Below are 25,850 nucleotides of genomic sequence, written 5' to 3'. Positions count from 1 at the left end.
CCAACTTACAAAAAAGAAAAAAAAAATTCTATCCATAACAGATAATTATAAAATACTAAAATAATAATAATAATAATTATAAAATAATATTTACAACAGAAATCAAACAAGAAACCACCATTTTGCAATCTTCATCCATATCCAACATTTCAAGATATGCAGATTCAGAAAATAACCAACAGTGTGTATGGAGAAGCCCTGGGTGGAATTTCTTGTTTTCATAATGATAATGTAGTATATGGAATGCCATAATTATGCCCCGAAATCTGGAAAAGGTTAAACTTGGTAAACACCTTTCAGAAGTAACTAGTGCAAGCCTCAGTCTTAACAGATAGTAAGGGTGTTTAACAAAAGTTTGATAAGCAAACCTAAGTAGTAGTCAGGGTTCCATTCTTATGTACCATAGAGCAAGAATGTGTAAGTGCTGTTAAAATCAAGTCTTGTGCTAGGGGCTAACAGATGACAGTGTCACCTGGCAAAGAATAGAAATAGAAGTTAAACGAGCTTTAAAATATGCTAGGTACTTACACTTAAAAACAAAAAGTGTGATAGAACAACATTCCTAATAACTTTTAAAGCCCTTTGTTCTTCAAAGCGACCCTTTATTTCTACCTGATGTCTGTCTGTTTGGCAGCACTAAATGGTTTACTGGCTTGCAAAGGCTTTGAAAGCTGGAAAAATATATCGCACTCATACACTTTTTTCTTTTCTGTAGCTATTACACGGCTAAAGTTCCAGGCACTACAAAGAATTATGATTTGGTTTCATTGGTCATAACCCTTATTATGTGTTCTTGAACTGGATGCCAACATTCACCTCTTGAGCTTTGCTCTTATGGCAAATTTCTTGGCATTCATGTCTTGAGCACATGTTAAGTATTTATGATTGGACACCTGATTGCAATCTTCCATAGTATGCTTCTTTTATGCATGTGGTTGCCATGAAGGCCAAATAAAATTTGTTCTCTGAAGAAAATTATTGTTTGAACATTTTGAAGAAATTCATTTATGAGGGATGAAATTGTTCTGTAAATTACTCTGTTATGCCAATTTGGTGGTGTTCTTTTGTTGTTTTAGCATTTCTTATAATGTTACAGATATGGTGTGGTATTGTCTGTTGTTGATACAGCAAATTATAATGGGCCTAATAACCATAATGCTTGAATAAAGGGTAGAAAAATCCTGGAAAAAAAATTAAATACATTTATATTCCTTGGAAGGTGTGTTTTAATTTTGTAGTAATGCCATCAAACTTGCACTCACATGCTAACATTTCTACAATTCTGACAATATTATTTACCAGAATAATATCCTGGGACTAACCTAGTTGATAAAACTAGCTAAATGAATAAAATAAATAAATGTATGCAATCAATATTGACTTAGAAATTGTATGAAGCATTTTATAATAATGTTTTTAGACTCACAGGCCTATAATTAGTTTCTACTTGAATATTCACCCCTTTTTTCTAGGACTAACAGTATAGACATTTTCCAGTTGCCATATTCAGTACCACAAAAGATGACATGGTGATGTAGTGTATGACATGGCGATGTAGTATATGACATGATGATGTAGTGTATGACATGGTGATGTAGTATATGACATGTTGATGTAGTGTATAACATGGTGATGTAGTGTATGACATGGTGATGTAGTGTATGACACGGTGATGTAGTGTATGACATGGTGATGTAGTGTATGACACGGTGATGTAATGCATGATGTAGTATAGGGCATGTTGATGTAGTATATGACACGGTGATGTAGTGTATGATATGGTGATGTAGTGTATGACACGGTGATGTAGTGTATGACATGTGTAGTGTATGACATGGTGATGTAGTGTATGACACAGTGATGTAGTATATGACATGGTGATGTAGTGTATGACACGGTGATGTAGTATATGACATGTTGATGTAGTGTATGACACAGTGATGTAGTGTATTACATGGTGATGTAGTGTATGAAATGGTGATGTAGTGTATGACATGGTGATATAGTGTATGAAATGGTGATGTAGTGTATAACATGATGATGTAGTGTATGACATGGTGATGTAGTGTATGACATGATGATGTAGTGTATGACATGGTGATGTAGTGTATGACATGATGATGTAGTGTATGACATGGTGATGTAGTGTACGACACGGTGATGTAGTGTATGACATGGTGATGTACTGTATTTTAACAAACTACTCTCACAATGCCTTTTTATAGGACATTTGTTTTTTCTAAAAAGCATCATAGCATTTACAAAGTAATTTTAAATTTGGGTGTTCAGTGAGAGGGAAGTTCCACACACACACACACACTCACACCTAGGGCCAATTTAGAATGACCAATCCACCTGCAGCATGTCTTGGGAATGTGGGAGGAAACTGGAGTGCCTGGAGGAAACCCACAATGCCTTTTTATAGGACATTTGTTTTTTCTAAAAAGCATCATAGCATTTACAAAGTAATTTTAAATTTGGATGTTCAGTGAAAGGGAAGTTCCTCTCAAATCTCTTGCTACTTCTTCTTCTTCTTCTTTTGGCTGCTCCCATCAGGGGTTGCTGCAGTAGATCTATGGTTTGCAGAATGAGTGGCAGTAGAGTTTTATGGTGTCGAATTGCCAGCCTAGTACTCAACCTTTCCCAGAAGGCACACACACACACACACACACACACACACACACACACACACACACACACACACACACACACACACACACATACACACACACACACACTCACACCTAGGGCCAATTTAGAATGACCAATCCACCTGCAGCATGCCTTGGGAATGTGGGGGGAAACTGGAGTGCCTGGAGGAAACCCACAAGAGCACAGGAAGGATATGCAGTCTCCACACAGAAGACACTCCAGCCAAAATTGAACTGGGAGAACCTTTTGCTGTGAGGCACCAATGCTATCAAATCTCTTGCCACTATCATATATATATATATATATATATATATATATATATATATATATATATATATATATACATTATATATATATATATATATATATATATATATATATATATATATATATGTATATAGACCAGAGGCTGTTGAACATTCAGGTTAGGGTGATATCCTTTGTAAGATAGCTTTGGCCAGTTATACATTATAACACAACTGGCAGCCATGCTGATTGCTGCAATATCTATTTACAATTTTGTGTTTTACGTCACTAGTGAGCATCCATTTCATTTCATATGTTGCTTTATATTAAACAGTTTGGATGACAGAAACACTCCCTTTTATATTTGTATTTTGCATGTCCATACAATGCAAATGTCAACACACTAACAGCCATAAAAGAGTGGGATTAGATTGCTTACATACATGATATAATGGCTGCTGTAATTCAGAGGCTGATACTCAGAAAAAGTCAGCAGTGGTAAAATGGTACATGTGATACTTTCTTAGACGTACCTCAGATGTGTTTTCATTCCACCAGACTGCATGATCATCAATGTCAATGATTCCTCCAGGATGGTCACTGGTGTAAAACCTGCCAACTTGATAATATCTGCCTGTTCCATTGGGAAACATCTGCCAGTTTAAGATGTCGTATGATGTAGGAATATCCCCATTGTCATCAAAGTATATTTCATGGCCTGCTGTGGTTATAAAATGGACTTTCTTTAAGTAATGGACCAGCTTAAGGAACATGAGAACAGAGATCTGCATTAGTATCCAGTAAAGAGAACTCACTGATAAGAAATATCACAGTCCATTATTTTATGATCAGTACACATCACAAGTCAGATTTTTATTTTTATGACAAAGTGCATCTTTCACCTGAGAGACTATAACAATAGATATGATTTGCTCCTGGCAACAAACATAATAGTCAGTATTTGTTTAGTATTTTTTTTGTTTTTCTGCTTATATATCTGTCTTAATTGAGAACTTCATGAGCAAATCACTGCAGAAGACAGATAGAATGAAAGTACTAACTAGACAATGCACAAGATTCTGATATCCTGTAGTAAGCACCATACTGTATTACTTCATCTTAGCCTTTTAATTCAGCTAGTATACAACAAGCTAACAAGATGATTGTCTTTGTACAGTCATAGCATTTGGAAGGTAGTGACAGTTATACCATGACTTCTCATTAGTATTAAAAAACATGCATGTTGATTGGTTGGCTCGTTGTAAATCAAGCATATACCAATAGAAAAAAAGTCTGCCGCTGAAGTACCAATGAGCGGCCAGACTTTTCTATTGAAATATGCTATGAAGCACAGAGCAAATACATGAAAAATGAAAGAAACAGTCACTTGCTTGATTTTCCTTGTATTTCTGCACTGTTGTACCTTGTGGGTAATGCTGGATTTACCCCTGTTGTCTTTGTTTGATCCCTCGGCCTTCACCTTTGTAATAAAAAATACACCAACCTTGGATATCTCCAGCATTACCCACACCTAGTCATAGGTTATTGCTGAAATAAGCAACATATTAATGTGCAAGTACAAAGCTATTGTCCACATTCATTTTTACATATTAGGTTAACAGCAAAATATATGACTGCATTAGGGAAAAGTGTGAATAATAATAATCTTTGGAAATATTATGTAGTAAAATTCTTACAGAGAATACAGTATATGAGTATTTGTAGGGTGTCAGCCTTTAACTATTCCATAGCATAATTAAATATATTTTGATTCATTAATGATAGAAGCATACAAAATTAAATTTATGTCGTATATCATTTAAAGTGGAACATGCAAAAGAAAGTATCAAGCAACCCAAAAGCAGCTTACCTTAAGGAAGAGTAAAGAGATTAGACCATAGGGAAGAGCAGCATACCTCTCAACCTCTTAGTGCAAGAAATCTGGACAAAGCCTGACAAAGTTTGGGGACAAAGGCCCAAAAATAGGAACAAATTTTAAATATTGCTCTTAAAAACTTAGAAAGTTGCTAGGATAACAGGGTTTGTGTTAACGTACATTTTCTGAAAGATTTGAAGTCTGAAACTTAAATTTATGTCATTATTTAGTGGCTTCAGTTCTCAGATCCTCCCAGGGATTTGCTAGAAAACTACAAATTTTTCGAGGAATATACCAAAAATATGAGTTATCCAGAAATTAAAATGCGTAAGCTACATCTTCAAAACTTCACCACTGTCATACTGGTAAATGATTCATATTAATCACTTTCTCAAACACTCCAGCAAATGGCAAATGTGGGAATTTTTAGACACAGCCTTTGACAGAGCTTTGTGGTGTAGTCTCTTTGATATGGAGTGTGGCACATGTCCAAAACTGTATATTGTTTTGGCCTATAACTTTTATCCTCAACATTTACAGCCAGAAAATGAGATGTTCCCAGTGTTGTAGAATGAGCCTGACAGATTACTCACCTGGCGCTGTTTTTTTTTATTTATTTTACAAGACTGATATTTGTTGTATGCTATATTTTGGGCAGATTGAATTATATCGTACTTGACATTCTGATTTTTCTATATATAAAGTTAAAATACTTAAAATGTTTTGCACTTGTTTCTAATTACTGAAACTTTTTGAAATTAATCCATAACTGCCTATTAAAGTTATATATTACACGGATCACGCATTTTATGCAAATCATTAGGTTAAAGGGCTGTAAAAGCTCTACATGTTAACAGATAGGGTCATTTTCCTTTCACATACAGATATCCTGTAATGATTTCAACTTTTCATTTAAGGTGCTTTCCCTATATTAGCTGGTAGGGATTTACTCATGAGAGGCAGAGTTACAGTCACTGATTGAGTATCAGAGTATGTTATTTTTGAATTCTGTTTGAATTTTGTAAGTTTATCAGCTGCAGGGAGTCAAGGAGTTTGATTTTAATGTGCAGTTTTATTTTCAAGCTAATAATGCTTTACATCAGTTGCAACATATTTGGTCTAGGGAAACTGGATCAAACATGTCCTCAACTGATTTTTTTTATTGAGCTCCACTTGTAAAACATTCTTGTTGGAGGCAAACTCAGTGAACACCCATACAGAGATCTATGTCCCTGTACCCAACTACTAATTTATTCTAACACTTAGATTACCAAATCTCAAAGTAAGTGGAAACATTTGGCAGAAAAGTTAAGATGGAGATATTACCATATCCAGTGACCCTCAATCAAATGTCCTCCTCCTCTTTGTGTCAACAGCCTGCCAGTCTATCAACAGCCATTATTATGAATGCCAATAAACTGAATGAAAAGTGCCAAAACAACTTTCGACAACAGTGGTGTTTTCCATTTTTATCCAGTGTTGTGCAACCTCAGAGGGGGAATATACAAATTTGGGGGTATATGTAGAGGTGGGGAACTCACTGCCTACAAAAAAAATTGCATTCAAAGTTTGGTGAGAGTTGTTTCTGCATATTTTGGTGAATTCATTTTCAGGTATCGTGAATTGAGTTAATACGTACAATTCCTTTATATCATATTTCAACAATTTTTAGTAAACAGTCTCTTTATACATAAACTGTTCTAAATAATGTTTTATTTTTGGAAGTAATCTTATCTGTTTCTATAGCTTTAATAACTTTGATGATGTAAGCATTAAACAATACACTCAAAACAGTTATCTATATTACACATACAGTGGTGTGTGTGTGTGTGTGTGTGTGTGTGTGTGTGTGTGTGTGTGTGTGTGTGTGTGTGTGTGTGTGTGTGTTAACAAATCAAGTAATGTAAATGACAGAAGAAATAAATTAACTGTAATAACACTCTGAAAGAAACCACTAATTTGTTTGTTCCTAACAGGAGAAGTAATAAATTCTGTAGGACTTTTCCCTCGTATACAAAAAATGCCAAGAAAAAAGTTTCTAGGCATGTTCTAGGATTCACTAGTAGACCTGCTCTTGCTAACTGGAGCTGGTGGGAGACTGATGGGGAATTTTCAGCTGTTTTAAATAGATGTGATTCACATCATGTGTAGGGTCTGATGGGGTAACATAAGAAATGTAAATTCTTACCACTTATTAGTTGACATTCAGTATTGATTCAAGGTATTATGTGGCAGTGATGGGACAAGTCAGTCAATACTCTGGCTACATGGTTCTGCACACTCTTCAGGTGCTCGCAAGGTTAGTATCACAAAGCTCATATAAATAAATTTAGCTATTGCAGTCTAGAAAAGACCAAGAGATGCACAGCTGTCAGAAGATCCTTTGGTAAAAGAAAGCAAATCATTGTGGTGGTAAACTGAGGATTAAAAAGTGAAGAACTTGGTGATGTACTGAGGATTAAAATGTGAAGAACCTGGTGATGTACTGAGGATTAAAATGGGATGAACCTGGTGATGTATTCAGGATTAAAATGTGAAGATCCTGGTGATGTACTCAGGATTAAAATGTGAAGATCCTGGTGCTGTACTGAGGATTAAAATGAGATGAACCCGGTGATGTACTCAAGATTAAAATGTGAAGATCCTGGTGATGTACTCGGGATTAAAATGTGAAGATCCTGGTGATGTACTCAGGATTAAAATGAGAAGATCCTGGTGAGGTACTGAGGATTAAAATGTGAAGATCCTGGTGATATACACAGGATTAAATTGTGAAGAATCTGATGACATACTGAGGATTGAAACATGAAGAACCTGGTGATGTACTCAGGATTAAAATGGGATGAACCTGGTGATGTACTGAGGATTAAAATGTGAAGATCCTGGTGATGTACTCAGGATTAAAATGAGAAGATCCTGGTGATGTACTGAGAATTAAAATGTGAAAATCCTGGTGATGTACATATGATTAAAGTGTGAAGAATCTGGTGACATACTGAGGATTGAAACATGAAGAACCTGATGATGTACTCAGGATTAAAACATTATGAACCTGGTGATGTGCTGAGGATTAAAATGTGAAGATTTTGGTGATGTACTGAGGATTAAACTATGAAGAGCCTGTTGTGCTCAGGATTAAAATGTGAAGAATTTGGTGATGTACTGAGGATTAAAATGTGAAGAACATGATGACATACTGAGGATTGAAATCTGAAGAGCCTGGTGATGTACTGCTGATTAAAGGATTAAAATGTTTAGAGCCTGGTCATATACAGAAGATTAAACTGTAGAGAACCTGGTGATATACTGAAAATTAAAATAGAAGGGCCTGGTGATGTACAAAAGATTAATATGTAAATATCCTGATGACATACTGGGGATTAAAATGTGAAGAGCCTGGTGACTTACTGAGGATTTAAATGTGAAGAACCTGGTGATGTACTGATGATTTAAATGTGATGAACCTGGTGATGTACTGAGGATTTAAATGTGAAGATCCTGATGATGAAATGAGGATTTAAATGTGAAGATCCTGGTGATGTATTGAGGATCTAAATGTGAAGATCCTGATAATCTACTGAGGTGAAGATTTAAATGGGAAGATCCTGGTGATGTACTGATTATTTAAATGGGAAGAACCTGATGCTGTACTGAGGATTTAAATGTGAAGATCCTGGTGATGTACTGAGGATTTAAATGTGAAGATTGTGATGATGTACTGAGGATTTAAATGTGAAGAACCCAGTGATGTACTGAGGATTTAAATGTGAAGAACCTGGTGATGTATTGAGGATTTAAATGTGAAGATCCTGGTGTTGTACTGAGGATTTAAATGTAAATAACCAGTGATGTACTGAGGATTTAAATGTGAAGAAACTGGTGATGTATTGAGCATTTAAATGTGAAGATCCTGGTGATGTACTGAGGATTTAAATGTGAAGAACCCAGTGATGTACTGATAATTTAAAAGTGAAGAAACTGGTGATGTATTGAGGATTTAAATGTGAAGATCCTAGTGATGTACTGAGGATTTAAATGTGAAGAACCCGGTGATGAACTGAGGATTTAAATGTGAAGAACCCGGTGATGTACTGAGGATTTAAATGTGAAGAAACTGGTGATGTATTGAGGCTTTAAATGTGAACAACCTGGTGATGTACTAAGGATTTAAATGTGAAGAAGCTGGTGATGTATTGAGGATTTAAATGTGAAGAACCCAGTGATGTACTGAGGATTTAAATGTGAAGAACCTGGTGATGTACTGCAGATTAAAATATGCAGACTTAATTTTCACTATCACTTTGTCCTTTAATAAAAGCATGCAATCCCTTGTATATCTCCAGACATCTTACCCAAGATTCAGTCTCTAACCAATTTTCACCAAACAGAATGATTGAATACAGGAGAGAAGCATTAGCTGACTTCATAGTGATATGTAAATATAAGAATACACACATATAACTGCATACAGTTTAAATGAAATGGGAATAGTTGATTTGCTGTAATCGGCTCCCAATTTTAGTCAAAGTTTTTGTGTTAGATTAGTCAGATTGTGGAACTGTTAGGATAAGGAAATTTCTCCTTACCCCAAAGGTTGTCCAGTCTTGAATTAGTATATTTAGAGATGTAAGATATGGGGTGTGAAATCCAGATAATATCCCAGTGAACTGCCACCAAATAAAGTGACATGTGGACAATATCCAGCTGGACTGCCAATAATAAGTGATGTCTCCAATTATTCTGGGTCAGTAACTAAAGAGCCACTGACTCCAATGTGAGACTGTCACTTGAACAGGAGTAATCAAGGCAAGCATAAGCACTCTTACATCACCAAAGAAAACACTGATTGACCAGCCACAATGTAAGTTAATAAAAATATTTAATGTTGTTGTTGTTGTTGTATCTTTCGGCTTTTCCCGGTTAGGGGTCGCCACAGCGGAACTCCAGTCCGCTAATGATTGGCAGTAGATTTTTACATACCGACTTGCCAGGCCTGACGCACAACCTTCAACGAAGGTACGCCCATTCACGCATGTCTCCATGCAGAAGACGCTTTAGCTGAGAATCGAACAGGATAACGTCTTACTGTGAGGCGACAACGCTACTGCATTACCACCATCGCAGCTAATAAAAATATTTAATAATGAGTAAAATGATTAAAAATATAAACAGTAATTTCCAATAAACAAACAGAACTCAAACACCAGGAAAATTAAACTGGTACAGAAGGATAGAAACCCAACATTTAGAAAAACTTTAACTGATTGGTTACAGTTTTCCTATCTGACTAAAGAACACTGTCCCTGATCTAAACTAAATTACTACAACAGAACAAAGGCAAGCTTACAGTTCTTGGTGAGTCCTTTTGGGCATTCACTGCTCAGTACATCTGTAACTGTCACTGCTGTAACTGCAACTGACTGTTAACTGTCTTCAGTAGGCTCTTTTATAGACGAGTCTAACTGTCATAACTGTTCCAGCTCTAATTTTCATTTCAAGTGTTGAAAATCAACCAACAGCTGTTTTCTAAAAATTCCTTTCTGTCTTTTAGCTTCTGACATTAACACATAGCAACTATTAACATTTCAATGACATTTTCTGCAGATCAGCTGAATCTGAGACAGTTTGCCTTTAGAATATTTCTTCACAAACATGCACTGTTAGAAATGTAGAAGGACACTGTTCAAGTCTTTAAAATGTTCTGTACAAACAGATCATAAATCAACATGTAAGAAGTAAGTCATGCTGGCATATAATACACAGGTTAATCTGAAATTATGTACAAAGTCTCTGCCAGACATGCTAACACAAATAGTATCTAATTTCTTCACATTTCTCCCCTATGACTCAAGCATGGTTTTCAAGTGACGCTTGAAAAATGACGCTTGAGAAAAATGGGTCTGTCTGGGAATATCATCCCACTCCTCTCCTGGGCAATCCATTTGCATTAGCATTATTAACACCATTGCAGTGTTCTTTTCCTTCTGAGCAAACTTGCCTGAGCACAGCCCCCACTCAATAATCTGAAGCATCCACTTGTACAACAAACTCTTCACTATAATCTGGGCTGGCGAACACAGGGGGTCCTGCCAACATCTTCTTATGTTTTTGGAATGCCTGTTTGCAATCTGTGGTTCCTACTACCTTATCCAGTTTATTTTTCCTAGTCCGATCAGTAAGGGGTGTAGTCATTGCACCACAACTGGGCACATCCACAGTACCCTGCTGTCCCTAGAATTGCTCTCACTTGCTTTTTAGTAACAGGAACTGGCCATGCTTGAATAGCTTCCATTTTGACAGGTTCTGACCTAATCATACCACTGCCCACTCTGTGTCCCCACTCACCAGGCTAAACAAGGGGAAAGTTACTGTCAGCTGCCTGTCGGGTACCAGGATCCGCCACATAATGCAAGCACTCAGGTCACTCCACAACAAGTACAAATATGACTCTGTCATTGTCCATGTTGGTGTGAATGACCTGAGATGTACCTCCCTGGACTACATGAAAAGGGACATGGAGGAGCTGTCTGATCTTGTAGCCCAGGCAGGTATGACCCTAGCCCTGAGTAGTATCCTGCCATTACCCAGAATGATACCACAGTACAAGGACAAAATGATTGACTTCAACAATTGGCTAAGCTTCTGGTGTCATTCTAAGGGGATCCAGTATCTGTCTGCTGGGGATGACATAATCGACAAACCACGATGCTTTGCCAGAGATGGTCTGCACCTGTCGCCCTTGGGATTCCGGATACTGGCTAAGGCTCTTGCCACTCCTATAGTGCATTTTTAGGCAAGGTACAAGCAAGCAAAATCTGAGGGTAATGCTACTAAATGCTAGAAGTCTAAACCTCAAAATGCACTCACTCGAGGCACTCCTTAAAATGGAGAACATCGACATCTGTGCATTGACAGAGACCTGGTTCAAAGCTCCAGAGAACACCCCTGTATTACCAGACTATAATTCATACCACAACTTTTGGCCACTTCAACTGGACCGAAACACTAAAGGTGGAGGCATGTCCATAGTCATTAAGGATATCCACACCTCCAGGCTAGTTGTTCAGCATAATGCATCTGAGATTATCTAAGTGCAACTTACTCTGGGCAAGACCACAATCCAAATTGTAGCTTGCTACAGATCCCCCACCATGCCCCAGGATTCCCACTTCTCGTTTCTTGATACACTGGAAAATATTAGGGTACAACCTAACACCCTAATAATGGGCGATTTCAACTACCCCACCATTAACTGGGAAAACTACCCATGTACCAACTCTTGTGCTCAACATTTTCTGGAAATCATAAATTCCAACACCATGGATCAATTTATCCACACCCCCACCAGGCGCAGCATTATCCTAGACCTGGTCATTACCAACATGGGCAACTGGTGTTCCACACCAGAGGTCAATTCCTCATTGGTCAGATCCAACCACAAGCTAATCACCCTAGACATCCACAACCCACCCCATATTTGGGAAACCACCGTAAAAAATTTCTCCAAGGCCAACTTCATGCTTCTTAAGACAGAAGTGGCAAACTTCATGACAGCCATGCTGACGGACAATAGAGGTACGACTACTGAATCCTATACAAATGCACTTTATAAGCACTTACACGAGTTCATGGATCGTGTAATCCTTAACAGCACTAAGATGCTATCCTCCAAACAAAAGGAAGCCGATCTGGTGGTCCCCTGCCATAAACAAACTCTACAACAGAAGAAAGAAACTGATGAAAAAAGAGTAAAATCCCATGATTAGAGTAACTCCCTAGTCAGCTTCAGTAAGAAGCTGAGATCCCTCATAAAATCCTCCAAAGCTAGTTATGAAAACAAAATCACCACTGGTTCTAAAGACAACCACAAAGCATTCTATAGCTATGTCAAGAATCTCAATGGCAACACTCAGATCTGCTCTGAGTTACAGCACAATGGCACTAAATATACAGAACCAACTGATATTGCTAACATCCTGGCAGATAGGTTCAGTGCTAACTTTACCCCTCTCTCACCCCCAAAGGGCCCATCTTTATAGTGGAAGAATGCAAAGTTCCTGTAATCATGGCTGCACAGGTAAAAAACACTCTCAAAAACCAAGAACACAGCATCCATGGGACCTGACAACATCCCAAGCTGCATTCTACATGAACTACAGAATGAACTGGCACCCCACCTAAGTACCATGTTTAATCATAGCCTCACCTCAGGCTTTGTGCCCACTGAATGGCACACAGCAATGGTTATCCCACTCCACAAAGGGGGAGCCACCATGGACCCAGGGAACTACTGCCCCATTAGCCTGACAAGCCTGGTCTACAAGGCTATGGAATGTATCATCATGGAACTTATAAACAATGACATTGGTAATCTCTAAACTCTGGACCATACCCAGTTTGGGTTTGTAAAAGGATGATCATGTCTCCTAAACCTGATAGACTTCTTTGAAGCGGTCACCAAAGCTGTAGATGAGGGTAAGGTGGTTCATTTAGCCTATCTAGATCTCGCCAAGGCTTTCAACACCATCCCCCACTCTGGAATTATAGATAAACTCACTAAACTAGGTATAAATCCCTATGTCACAAGATGGGTTGCCAAATGGCTCACTGACAGAACCCACACTGTGAAAGTAGCAGACTCTAAATCCAACTTCAGACCAGTGACAAGTGGAATACCACAGGGTTCAGTCTTGGGTCCTCTCCTGTTTGGTATCTATTCTCTGAAGTACAGACTAACACAGAAGGTCTTTGGCTAACAAAATTCACAGATGACTGCAAACTAGGAGCCATAATCAAAACTTCTAATGATTTGGACATCCTACAAAACGGTCTCACTGAGACTGATGCCTGATGTTAAAGCCATGACTTCAAGTTCAATGCCAAAAAGTGCATTGTCATCCCTTTTGGTAGAAACTTTGTACCCATGAACTACCACATAGGTGGTAGTATACTTAGGTTCATAGGTTCATAGGTTCATACTAGGCTATCTGCCCAAGGGCATTTATAAGCCTAGCCCATAGTTATGTGGCTTTCGCCACCCCTTTAGTTTGAATAAAAACTATGCCTATCATTTTGCTGTGCCTCTGTCAAGCAGTGACGCTGAAGTAATCCCTGGGGTATATCTGCAATCTCCCATCCATTGGTCAAGATTCCTCTTGAACAAGACCAGAGAGGTGCTCTGCCTCACATGTACCGGGATTTTGTTCCACAGCATAGGGAGTCTCTGGGTGATGAATCTGTCCCTCCAGCACGTTCTATTTATAACCGTGTCAAGGTTTAAGTCTCCCGCCCTTGTGGTTCTGAGGGATCTAGATTTTTTGAGGTGAAGCATATTCATCAAATCTGGGTTTGACATGGCCTTATATGTCAGGCACAGGTCACCTCTGAGCAAGCGGTATGAGACTGAATAGAGCTGGAGTTCTTTCAGTCGGGCAGCATAAGACATATTTTTGAGACCCTTTATCCTTTTGGTGAGGAACTTTTGGGGCCTTTCCACTTAACACTTTTTACTTAACACTGAAAGTGTGATAAGAGACCTTGGGACACAGGTGGACAGTAGTCTCTCCTTTGATAATCACATTGCCAAAGTAGTCAGGAAATCCTTCTATGTGGCACACCTCATCACAAAAGGTTTCTCATCCAGGAAAAAAGAGGTCATTGTTCCCCTCTACTCATCATTAATTAGACCCTTTTGGTATATACCTCACAAGACATCTACAACAACTGGAAAGGCTGCAGAAATACCTCACAAAGAGGATTACTGGCCTCAAACAGATGCCCTACGCAGACCATCTCAAAAAACTCCAGCTTTACTCTGTCACATATCACCTACTCAGAGGTAATCTCTGCCTAACATACAAAGCTATGCTCCACGTAAAGAAATCCCAATCCCTCGAGCTACATGCTCTAGAGACCTAAACCTTGTCACCAGAATAAACAGAACTTGCTGGAGGGATAGATTTCTGTCCCAGAGACTTCCCATACTCTGGAACAAACTACCTATTTATATCAACAAAGCTCCTCATTAGCACTCTTCAAGAAAAATCTTGATGATTGGATGGGGAGATAGGAAATTCACCCTGGGGATCACTTCTGTGGCTCTGCTCGACAGGGGTACATGAAAATAATTTTCTTGGGTGTCGAAAGCCAGGGTACCATTTGGCTAGGCTTATATAGGCCCTAGGGCCAAAAGCCTAGTACCTACCTATGAACCTATGAACCTATGAAGTGACCTTTGCCATACCCACCTGACACTTACTGGGTTTAATGGTTAGTTCTGCCCTTTTAAACTGATCTGCAAATGCCTGTAACATAGTTTTTAATGTAGAGTTTAGCCTCTCAACAAGATAATTAGTCTGGAGATGGGAGGGGGTGATCTTTACATGTTTCACCACACAATGCTTCCACAAAAAAGTCAGCAGGTCTGACATGAAGTTGGCACCTTAGTCAGTCAGTATATCCCTTGGAAAAGCTACACTGCTGAAATTTTCTAGCAAAGCACTTGCCACCTTTTTTACATCCATATCACCTGCAAAAGGAATATCAAGAATTATAGCTTAAAGTGGCAGATGGTAGGCTCTAGGCTTTACCAACTGCCATACTACTTCACCTTCCAGCCCTCCCTTAGGAGTCCACTCTTTATACAGCAAACCTTCCTTCTCTGCCTCAATATCACCTGCACAAGGAATATTAGGGACTATAGCTAGACATGGCAGATGGTAGGCTCTAGCTTCTACCATCTGCCATACTACCTCACCTTCCAGCCCTCCCTTAGAAGTCTACTCTTTATACAACAAACCTTTGTTCCTGTATAAAGACTCCCCTCTTCCTTGAACCTCAGAGGCTTCCTTAGCCATCTCCCTCAAGCTTTGTAATATAGGATCCATAACTTGAGCCTGTCTCAACTTTACATTTGTGACCCTCTCAAGCCCCCCTTACACAGAAAGCCTAGTAACTTCTGACAGCTGTACCTCACTGTCAATCTGGGTACTATCACTCCTCTCCATCTTTGCAGTCACTGAGTCCAAGGGAACATCAGTACCTCCCAGCAACTTTGGCTTACTTTCACACTTACAAGATAGCTCCTTCTCTGAAACAATCACCACACCAGTCCCAGCTTCAGGTATGAGATCTGTGTGGGTCTTTCCCAGGCTAATGGACCTACATGCGTATCTTAAAGCCTATGTGTCACTGCATGCAAACAATGCACTGCATCATCACAGTCATTCCCTATCAGGACATATGCAGGAATATTCTCAAACACAAGCTCCCCTTCCACAGGAAGCCTATTAACTTCTGACAGCTGTACCTCACTGTCAATCTGAGTACTGTCACTCACCTCCATCCTTGCAATCACAGTGTCCAAGGGAACATCAGTACCTACCAGCAGCTGTGGCTCACTTTCAGACTTACTGCTACATGATAGCTCCTTCTCTGAAACAGCTACCACATCATTCCCAGCTTCAGGTATGAGATCTATCTGTGTCTCCCCAGGCTGCCACACCTACATGCCTGTCTTCAAGCTTGACTGCATGTCACTGCATGTACACAAGGTACTGCATCATCAAAGTCATTCCCTATCAGGACATCTGCAGGAATATCCTTAAACACACCTACCTGCTTGCTTCCTCTTCCACCCTCCCAGTCAAGATGAACCCTAGCCAAAGGTATTTGGAATGGGGGCCCTTCCAAAACTCTGACAGCAGTGGACTGTCCAAGCAAGTACTTCTCTTCTCTAACCACTGCAGGCTTCACACTGGTTATATCAGAAGCTGTGTCTCTCTTAGCAGTAACATGTTTACCATCGACTAAGGTAGGGTGTAAATTTTGGTTATAGATTGGCACCCCTGTTGTTTCCAAACAACTTACCACTGTCAGTTTGTCACCCCACTTGCTGGCTCCCTCACCTTCTGTTTCTCACCTTGCCTTGATGGACATTTGACTGCTATGTTGCCCCTCTTGTTACATTTGAAACATCTAATCCCTAACCGTATACTTGGACTGCTAGTTTCCCCTGTTACTGGTGTACTCTATTGGAGTGGTTTACACTGCCCCCCATGGGTTCCCTTATGTCTGTGTGCAGCACTGGGTATCCCTTTCTTATGCATTGGTGCTCTGCTTGCTAAGTTAAGATACCTTTTTCTTCCCATCTCCTCTGCAGAGTTATACTCTCGGTCTGCTAACCAGATTCTCATGTCACCAGGCAAAGTACTGAAGGCTTGTTCCCTCACCAAATGGTCTACCAGTCCCTCAAAAGTGGTGACCTGACACCCACTCACCCATCTGTGAAAGTAAATACTTAAATCAGCAATATAATCACGTACACTTTCATTTGTCTTGCATTTGTGTTCATAAAACTTTTTCCATGAGCTTCAGGTGTTAATTTAAAACAATCTAAAATACAGTTTTTAACTTTAACATAATTCAAACAATCTACATCAGACAAATCTGACATGGCCTGAACAGCTTTACCATGGAGTAAGGTAGTCAGGAGCTGAACTCAGAGCTCACAGTCAACATCATACTTTCTACATACCCTCTCAAATATATGAATAAAACTATCAAAGTTATCTGCACCCCTGTATTGAGGAAAAAGTTTACTGACCTTTACAGCTTCTGAGGTCTGGTTATTCATAGGTTCATATGATTCATAGGTTGGTACTAGGCTATCGGCCCTAGGGCCTATACAAGCCTAGCTATAACAATTCCCTGGTTATTTCTTCCCACACTATTTATTCCCCTTCTGCATTACCTTTGTGATTCTCTCAAAGGGTAAGAAGCTCCACTTCATGCTGGTGCTGTTTCTCATTTTCCTCAGCTTCTAAATATCTCAGTCGCTCTTCAGTCTCCAAACATTTGGCTTCCAGTTCATATTGATGCTGCTTCTCCTCAGCCTCCAGTTTTTATTAATGCCACTTTGCTTCAGCCTCCAGTTCATATTTGTGCTGCTTCTCCCATTCCTCTTCTTCCAGTCTTTTGGCCTCCAGGTGCATTCTCTCTAACTCCAGACAGATTCTCAGGTCTTCTAAAGTAAAGGTGGATTGTCTTGCCTCAGCAGGCTGCACATCTCCAATACCAAACTGGATATCCTCAGAATGGCTGTTCTGAGCTGAAGCTGCAACTAAGGGTGAAATCATTGCTTCCTTAGTCAAGTTGGCATGCACCAGTCCTCTGGCTTCACACTGTTTGACCAACTGGTTCTTTGTCAGCTTACTATAGTTTTCTGCTGACATCTTTACCTGCTATCCCTGAATTCCTAATCAAAAATATATAAAACTGAGGTTGACTGAGATTTTGTATGTTTACTTTGTGGCTGTCGAGAGTGCACACCCTAATGACAACTACCCACAGGCTACTGAAGTCCGATTAAAAATCACACACCACTGCATCCAATTAATGTGACATCCAGATAATATCCCACTGAACTGTCACCAAATAAAGTGACATCTGAACAATAGCCAACTGGACTACAAACAATAACTGACATCCCCTACTGTCCTGGGTCAGTAATTAAGGAGCTTCAATCCTCATTACTGACTCCAATATGAGACTGTCACTTAAACATGAGTAATATTCCACAAATTTCCCCTAAGAGTACAATAGGAACATGCGCTATAATGTGGGACTGGACTGTATACTTCTGTCCACCACTAATGTAACTCATTTTACACTTCAGAGTAATGTGTCCCAGTTTAAGACCTCAGATACACTCACACTTAAATTAAATCTCACATATAGGTTCATACTAGGCTAACTGCCCTTACAAGCCATTGATAAGCCTAACCAATTATCCCTTGTGAGACTCAAACCCTGCTCTCTGTGTTTGTAAAGCAAGCACCCAACCCAAACACTTCTGGGAAAGCCTGACACAGATTTCCAGCTGTGACTCTTCTCCAAAATAATGCAGTAATACTGCTGTACATCAGAGTGTTTGCATGCCCTTTTAAAGGGGTGTCCAATTATGAAAATTAAATATTAAAGCAAATAGTAGCAAGTGACTTAAGCAGCCAGGCTTTCAGAGTGGTTTTGGAAGTTATTAAGGCAAGTTTAAGCACTCTCAAATCACTAAAGAAAACACTGACTGACCAGCCACAATGTAAGTTAAAAATATTTAATAATGAGTATAATGATTACAAAATATAAAACAGTAATTTCACCAGGAAAATGAAATCAATATTGAAGGATAGAAATCCAACATTTAGAAAAACTCTTAACTGAACTGATTAGTTATAATTTTTCTATCTGACTAAAGAACACTGTCTCTGATGTAAACTAAATTACTAAAACAGATCAAAGGCAGGTTTACAGATCTTGGTGAGTCCTTTTGGGTACCCACTGCTCAGTACATCTGTAACTCTCACTGCAGTAACTGCAACTGACTGTTAACTGTCTTCAGAAGGCTCTTTTATAGACTTGTCTAACCGTCATAACTGTTCCACTTCTAATTTTCATTTCATATTTTGAAAATCAACCAACAGCTGTTTTCTAAAAGTTCCTTCCTGTCTTTCAGCTTCTGACAGTAACACATAGCAACTGTCAACATTCTGATGACATAATCTGCAGATCAGCTGAATTTGAGACAGTTTGCCTTTAGAATCTTTCTTCACAAATGTGCAGTTAGAAATGTAAAAGTACACTGTTAACTCTTTAAAACACACTGTAGAAACAGATCATAAGTCAGTATGTAAGAATTTATTTACAATATCATAGCTAGTCATGCTGGCATATAATACACAGGTTAATCTGAAATGATGTACACATCCTCAGCCAGTGATGCTAACACAAACAACAGTGTCTAATTTCTTCACATGGGGATCTTACATGATGTTGTGTAAGAAATGGCTTGCTCCTTGTGGAATTGCTTTTTTTTGTAATTATTTCAAAGTCTAAACTGTTGTTGACTTAACAGGTTTGATTATTCATGGAGTAATATTTACTGGCACAGTGATTAGCTACAGCTGTACAAAATTGTGGCATCCTTTGTTACTTGGAGTCACCTTAAGTAAATCATGCATAATCTATCAAAAATGTCTACCAGTCAGCCATCTAAGAGAAGAGGCATATTTGAACATCATAAGCATATTGCATATATTTCAAACCTCTCCTTCATATAACATCACCTGATGGGAGCATGTGCACTGCTAACATATAAGAAGTCATGACTCACCCCATTTAACTCAACAGAGAAGAAGGTAACTCCAATAATTTATCCTGAAGTTCACCTGTTGATGACACCATGAGAGGTAACAGCAAAACCACTGACTGGTGGAAGTTAAACCACCCAAGCTTTAAAGACACTTGGTAAGGACTGCATGTTTCACATTGTCAGATACTAAAAGATGACAAGGAGGACAAAGATGGAATACCACATTTAATGTCCAGCTACAAGGAGGTTATCATCCACTATGGAAGGCTGTGACACTCTTCTGCCTATCTTCGATGCTAGATCATGATGGATCAGAAAATGCCTAAGAAAACATATGTGGCTTCAGATGACTAAAGACCCCCTTTACTAAAGCCTTTTAAACAAATGACATGTTAAAGCCCAGTCAATAATCTTCCAAGCTATTTGGATCTAGACTGTGATCTCTTTATCTCGGGGCAGTAGCTAAGGAGTGTCTGTCCTCACCACTGTCTCCAGTAAGAGAGCATCACCAAAAGCAGGGATAGAAATACACAATTTCCCCTAACAGTACACCAAGAACAGGTTCCAATTCTGGGACTGGACTATATGCTTCACTCGGGTCCCCAAATGAGTCTCCAAACTAACCACTGCAGAACACTGTGTCCCAGTTCTAGGTATCTACCACACTCACTCTTTAATCTCTGATATTCACACATACACACACTCTTGGGAAAGACTGACACAGATTTACCTGCTGTCTTTATTTTACCAAATTACAAGGTAATGGCTGCCACCAGTCAAATACCATAATACCCTTCAAAAGGGGTGTTCAAATTATATTGCATAAAATAGATATTGAAACAAATGGTAGCATGTATTCCAAGCAGTATGGCTTTTCGGAGTGACCTTGGTGTTATCACTATAAGCATAAACACTCTCAAGTTATTAAAAGTATTTACTAAATAACCAGCCAAAATGAGAGGTAGTAAAACATCTAATAATAAATTAAAGAATTTCAAATATGTAAATACTGAATAACTGATCCAAATAGACATCAGAGTTTCACACACAGGAAATATGAAAATAATACTGTAGGACAGATCTCACATTGATTTTAGAATACCTCTAACTATCTAGCTGCAGTTTCCTGACTATCTGAAGAATAACCATCCTTATCTAATCTAAATACTTTAGCAAGGCAAGATTATACTTTTATTTCTGCAAGGTAATATGAGGAATTATGTCCACACTCCAGGCTGTTGTCCATCCTCAGTGACTGGAACAACTACTCTCCTGGAAACAATTGCACTACTACTGAACAGCTCTGGAAAACAACTGAATGAAACTGAACAACTGGCTCAGAACCTATTTTTTTATAGCAGATCTTTTTGAAAAGTAACAGGAAGCTGCCATGAGAATTCTACTCTCATATTATATTTTGAAAAGTAAACAAACAGCTGCAGTGAAGATTCTATTCTCCCACCCCTGGCACACAATGACATCACATCTTGATCAGCAGACTCTGGCATAACATGCATTCAGAATTCTATTTACAAAGAACATGTACACTTGGTCAGCCAGAAGAACACTGCATGATACTCAAACATCCTGCATAAATCAGAGTGATAATCAAAAGACATAAACTTGAATACAAAATTATAGCTAGTCATGCTGGCATATGTAACACAGGGCATTTACAATTATTTACAATTATTTACAAAACGTCAGCCAGTCATGCTACCACAGATAACAATATCTAATAGCCTCACATAGATGGGTCTTCATTAGGGTAGAGTCAATTATAACATCTTTTAAACTACACAGCAAGACTCCTGTTCTCAGAGAGAGAGCCACACCGTATGTAAAATAGTTGGACCCAAACACTTAAGATGAGATAATACTTGCCCTGTGATGTCCAGGGTCTGATAGACATTGGGTTGGATTGTGATGGCCGTGCCCTGGCCCAGCAATCAAGGAGCCTCAATCCTCACCACTAACACTGGAGATGGCATCTCATATAGGAGAAAAGATAACAAATACACACAGTAAAGTACAATTTCCCTTAATTGCACACAGAGATCACAGTCAGTCTAGGGCTGGTTGCTACCTTGCTCCCCAGGTCCCCAATAAGACTCCCCACTGGCACAGCTATAGGATCGAGATCTCAGCCTAGCTGGGAAGCTATCCTCCAGTACCCTCTCTTTCCCACCAGTGCTTCATGTCCCTGCCCAGGTATCTGACACACACACACACACACACACACACACACACACACACACACACACACACACACACACACACACACACACACACACACACTTTGAGATAAGTATTTATACAACTTCACAGACTCTCCTGGGAAAGGCTGACACAGATTCTCCAGCTGTGCCCCTTTACCCAGACTATACGGTAGTAATTACTGCCACCACCAGCTAATACTTATTAGCTATCCAAAGGCCCTTAAAAGGGTGTCCAATTATTACTGTGCAATATTATTATCCAATTGGTAGTATAGCCCAGGGCTAAAACTATAGGAGAGGCTTAGACAGTAAATTCTATAAATATGCAATGTACTCTAGAGCTTAACTTCTCTACATTAACCAGCCACAGTTGAAAAGGGTTTAAAAATATTTAGTAATAAATAATAAAGACACAAGACAATACTACTACAATACAATGCTACTCAAGAGTTCAGAGATCACACAGAAACTTAAAATAATTCCGTAGTACAGTTCTGACATAACAGAAAAACACTTAGTCTGACTTTCCTCTAATTTCCTAGCTATTACTACAAGAAAACATACTTCTGAAATAACTTACTTAAAACAACAGGCAGTACTGAGGTTGGATATCAAGACAAAAATGCTTATAGTCTCTCTCTCTCAGCAATATTTTTTAAAATCACTAACACATTTCTGCTGGGCCCTCCCAGATTACATCATTTTGACATTTAGGTTTTCCCAGTATACACATTACATTATTTTGACATTTAGTCTAGAGTTCCCAGGCCAACAGGCTACATTATTTAGCAAGCTAACACCTGCTCAGGAAACTACAACAATAAAAGACACCTCACATGTACACTCTAGTAATTATTCCTGAAGTTAAAACAATAGAAAGAATGTGATAGCCCAGACCAAATGGCTCTGAGCTCTGGAGATCAAAGAACATGCAAAACATAATTTTAATTTCAAAGAACATTTGAAATGCTTGGCTTAGTTTTTCTTACAGCAGATGGCAATGTTGCTACAATCTTGAAGTTTACATTTTACAGTGTTTTCTTTCATTTAAGAAACAAGCCTGTATTTTACATTTATATTTACAAATGCCAAAATTATGTATCAAATTCTATTTGACTAGGCTGGCAGCCTTCACCCTTCTCTTCCAGTCTTCACATGGATTGAACACTGGAAAATATTATGGCCTCATCAAAGAAAACATCATTAAATTCTTACAAGCAGTAATGTGAAGGAACCATGTTAGTCCACTCTTCCCTCCTCATACCCAACGACAGTAACCTATCAGGAAATAATTGCTCCAGCATTTTACATTTCATGACTGTATGTAACTTGTCAAACAGCTGAGCGTTTTCACTGTTCAGAGGAAATTGGAAAGAGAATTAGGTATTACCTGGTAGTTTTATTTATTTATGTATTTACATTTGTTAACTGGATAGTGTCCAACTGGGCCAGTAGCCCGTTTTCAGAGGAGATCTGGGGAAAAAAGCTCCAGACAAATTAACAATTATAAGCAAAACAATTAATAAAAGACAGTAGCGAATAAAGCACAATACAACAGTACAGTAGTTAAAAAGTCACAGTCCAATAGTACAATAATCAAAGATGCTAAGCAAAAGCTAATAGTTCTAGCAACATTATATTGGAATTTACAGTAGCACAAATATGTTCAACAGAAACTCAACTAGCAAACAGCTTGTAGTTGATTGAGGTAAAGGAGAGTAGAGAGTTGAGAAGACATTAGGAAGGTCTTACCCCGGTGAAGTACAAGGTCAGATCCATCTGCTGGTGAGATATTCTTTTAGACTTTTTTTGAAAGAAGAGATGTTAGTATTTGTGTGGATGAGCTGGGGTATGGTTTTCCAAACCTTGGCTATTTTATAAGAATAGAGGGAGTCACCATAATAGTTGTGTGACTGGGTAATTTTAGCAGTAATTTGTCAGAGGATCTAAGGGACCTGCAGTTAATGTTGGGCTGGACCAAGTTTGTGAGGGCAGGGCAGCTGTTGGGGTTGTGTAAGACTTTGTGGGCAATAGTAAGCTGGTTTTGAGTTAAGAGGTTGGGAAGTTCCAGCCAGTTGAGGTGGTGGAAAGAACAACAATGATGTGTTTTGTAGGGGCGATTGGCTGCAAACCTAGCTATTTTGTAATAGCATGATTCTAGATTACTAAGGTCAGTCTTGCATAGGTTGGTGAAAATATGTGAACAGTAAAGTAGAGTAGATAGTAAGTGGGCTCTAGCAGTGGCTAGTCTAGCTTGGTGAGTGAGGAATGGTTTGGCCCTGTAGAGGGTGCCTAGTTTGACATGGACTTTTTTGATTGTTATAGAGATCTGTGTATCAAATTTTAATCTGTTATCAATTGGTGCTCCTAGGAGTTTGGTCTATTTAGTTGGGTCAATGCTTGTTCCATTGGAGGAGTAGATAGAAAGGGGTAAAGAGCTGAACTTGGGTGATTTGTTAGTGAAAATCATTAACTTAGTCTTATTTGGGTTTAGGATTAGTTGATGCTTGGAAGGATATGTTTCTTTGTCCAGGAAGGATTTTTGCATCTTTTGTTGAAGTTCTTAGGGAGAAGGGGCTGAGCAGATTAGCGAGGAGTCATCAGCGTATTGGATGATAGTTGCATGTTGGGGGGCAGAGTTTAGGTTGTTGGTGAATATGATAAAAAGGAGGGGCCCAAGTATGGATCCTTGGGGGACTCCAGTATATACAGGCAGAAGAGGAGAGACATTGTTTTCCCATTTAGTAGCCTGTTGATAGTTTGACAGGTAGCTTTGGAACCAAGTTAGTGATGATGAGTTGAGATTGTAGTTTGAAAGTTTGTTAAGTAGCAATTGATGAAAGACGGTGTCAAAGGCTTTTGACATATCTAGAAAAATTGCAGAGACCAATTGTCATACATTTTTGAGGTGTTGAATAGTATTGGTGAAAGTTATTAGGGCAGTGTTAGTACTATGCTTGGGCCTGAAGCCATGCTGTGAGTGGGATATCAAATTGTTAGTGGTGAAGTGATTTAGTGGCTGTTGGTGGATACATTTTTCTAAGATTTTAGCTAAGGGGTAGAGGATGGCAATTGGTCAATAATTTGAGATTTCCCTAGAGGGACCTCCCTTGTGAAGGGGAATGATGCAAGAAATTTTCCAGAGGTGGGGGACATAGTGTTCAGAGATGGAACGATTGATTAGGATGGCAATGGGGTAGGCTATGGATGGAGCAGCAATTTTCAGGAATTCATTGGGTAGTTGGTCTGTGGCAAGACAGCAGGGTTTTAGTTTACTTAGGAGTTTTTTATGTACATAGTCTGTATGGGTTTGAGGGAGACAGAGTTTGTGTTATCGGTGGTGGGGGGTACAATTAGTGGGCATAACTGTTTGTTGTTTAGGAGGGTGGTGATAGAGTTAATAAAATGGGAGTTAAATTGTGATGCCATGGGCTCAGAGGTGTTACAAGTGGAGGGAGAAGGGGTGGTGTTTTTTCCAGGGTTAAGGAGAGTGTTGATATTTTGCCATAAATTTTGTGGATTGTTAAGGTATTTTTGTTGGGTGGAATGAAAGTAATTGTTTTGTCACTGGAGATGCTTTTCTTTGCTTGATTTCTCAATTGTTGAAATATGGTGAAATCACTTTGATTTTTGGTGCTGTGTTAATGTGAACAGGCTTTTTCCCTTTATTTGATTAGTGACTTGGTGGCATTAGACAGCCTTGGCAATTGTC

The 25,850-nt window shown here is 38.9% G+C and overlaps 1 protein-coding gene across 1 annotated transcript in view; it reads right to left on the bottom strand.

The window, feature by feature from the left end:
- LOC122805984 (vomeronasal type-2 receptor 1-like) overlaps positions 1–25,850 on the bottom strand; it is a 136,927-nt gene that overhangs the window by 26,611 nt on the left and 84,466 nt on the right. Inside the window, exon 5 of the mRNA XM_044076223.1 lies at positions 3,432–3,659. Within this exon, the coding sequence (XP_043932158.1) occupies positions 3,432–3,659 (228 nt within the window). The remainder of the gene's footprint in view (positions 1–3,431; positions 3,660–25,850) is intronic.

The sequence above is a fragment of the Protopterus annectens genome, chromosome 7.part0, assembly GCF_019279795.1.
Source record: "Protopterus annectens isolate FY-2018-M chromosome 7.part0, PAN1.0, whole genome shotgun sequence".
In the NCBI taxonomy this organism is placed as follows: domain Eukaryota; kingdom Metazoa; phylum Chordata; order Ceratodontiformes; family Protopteridae; genus Protopterus; species Protopterus annectens.
Note: the sequence above shows the minus strand (reverse complement) of the source record. Positions and strands in the feature narration are given on the sequence as shown.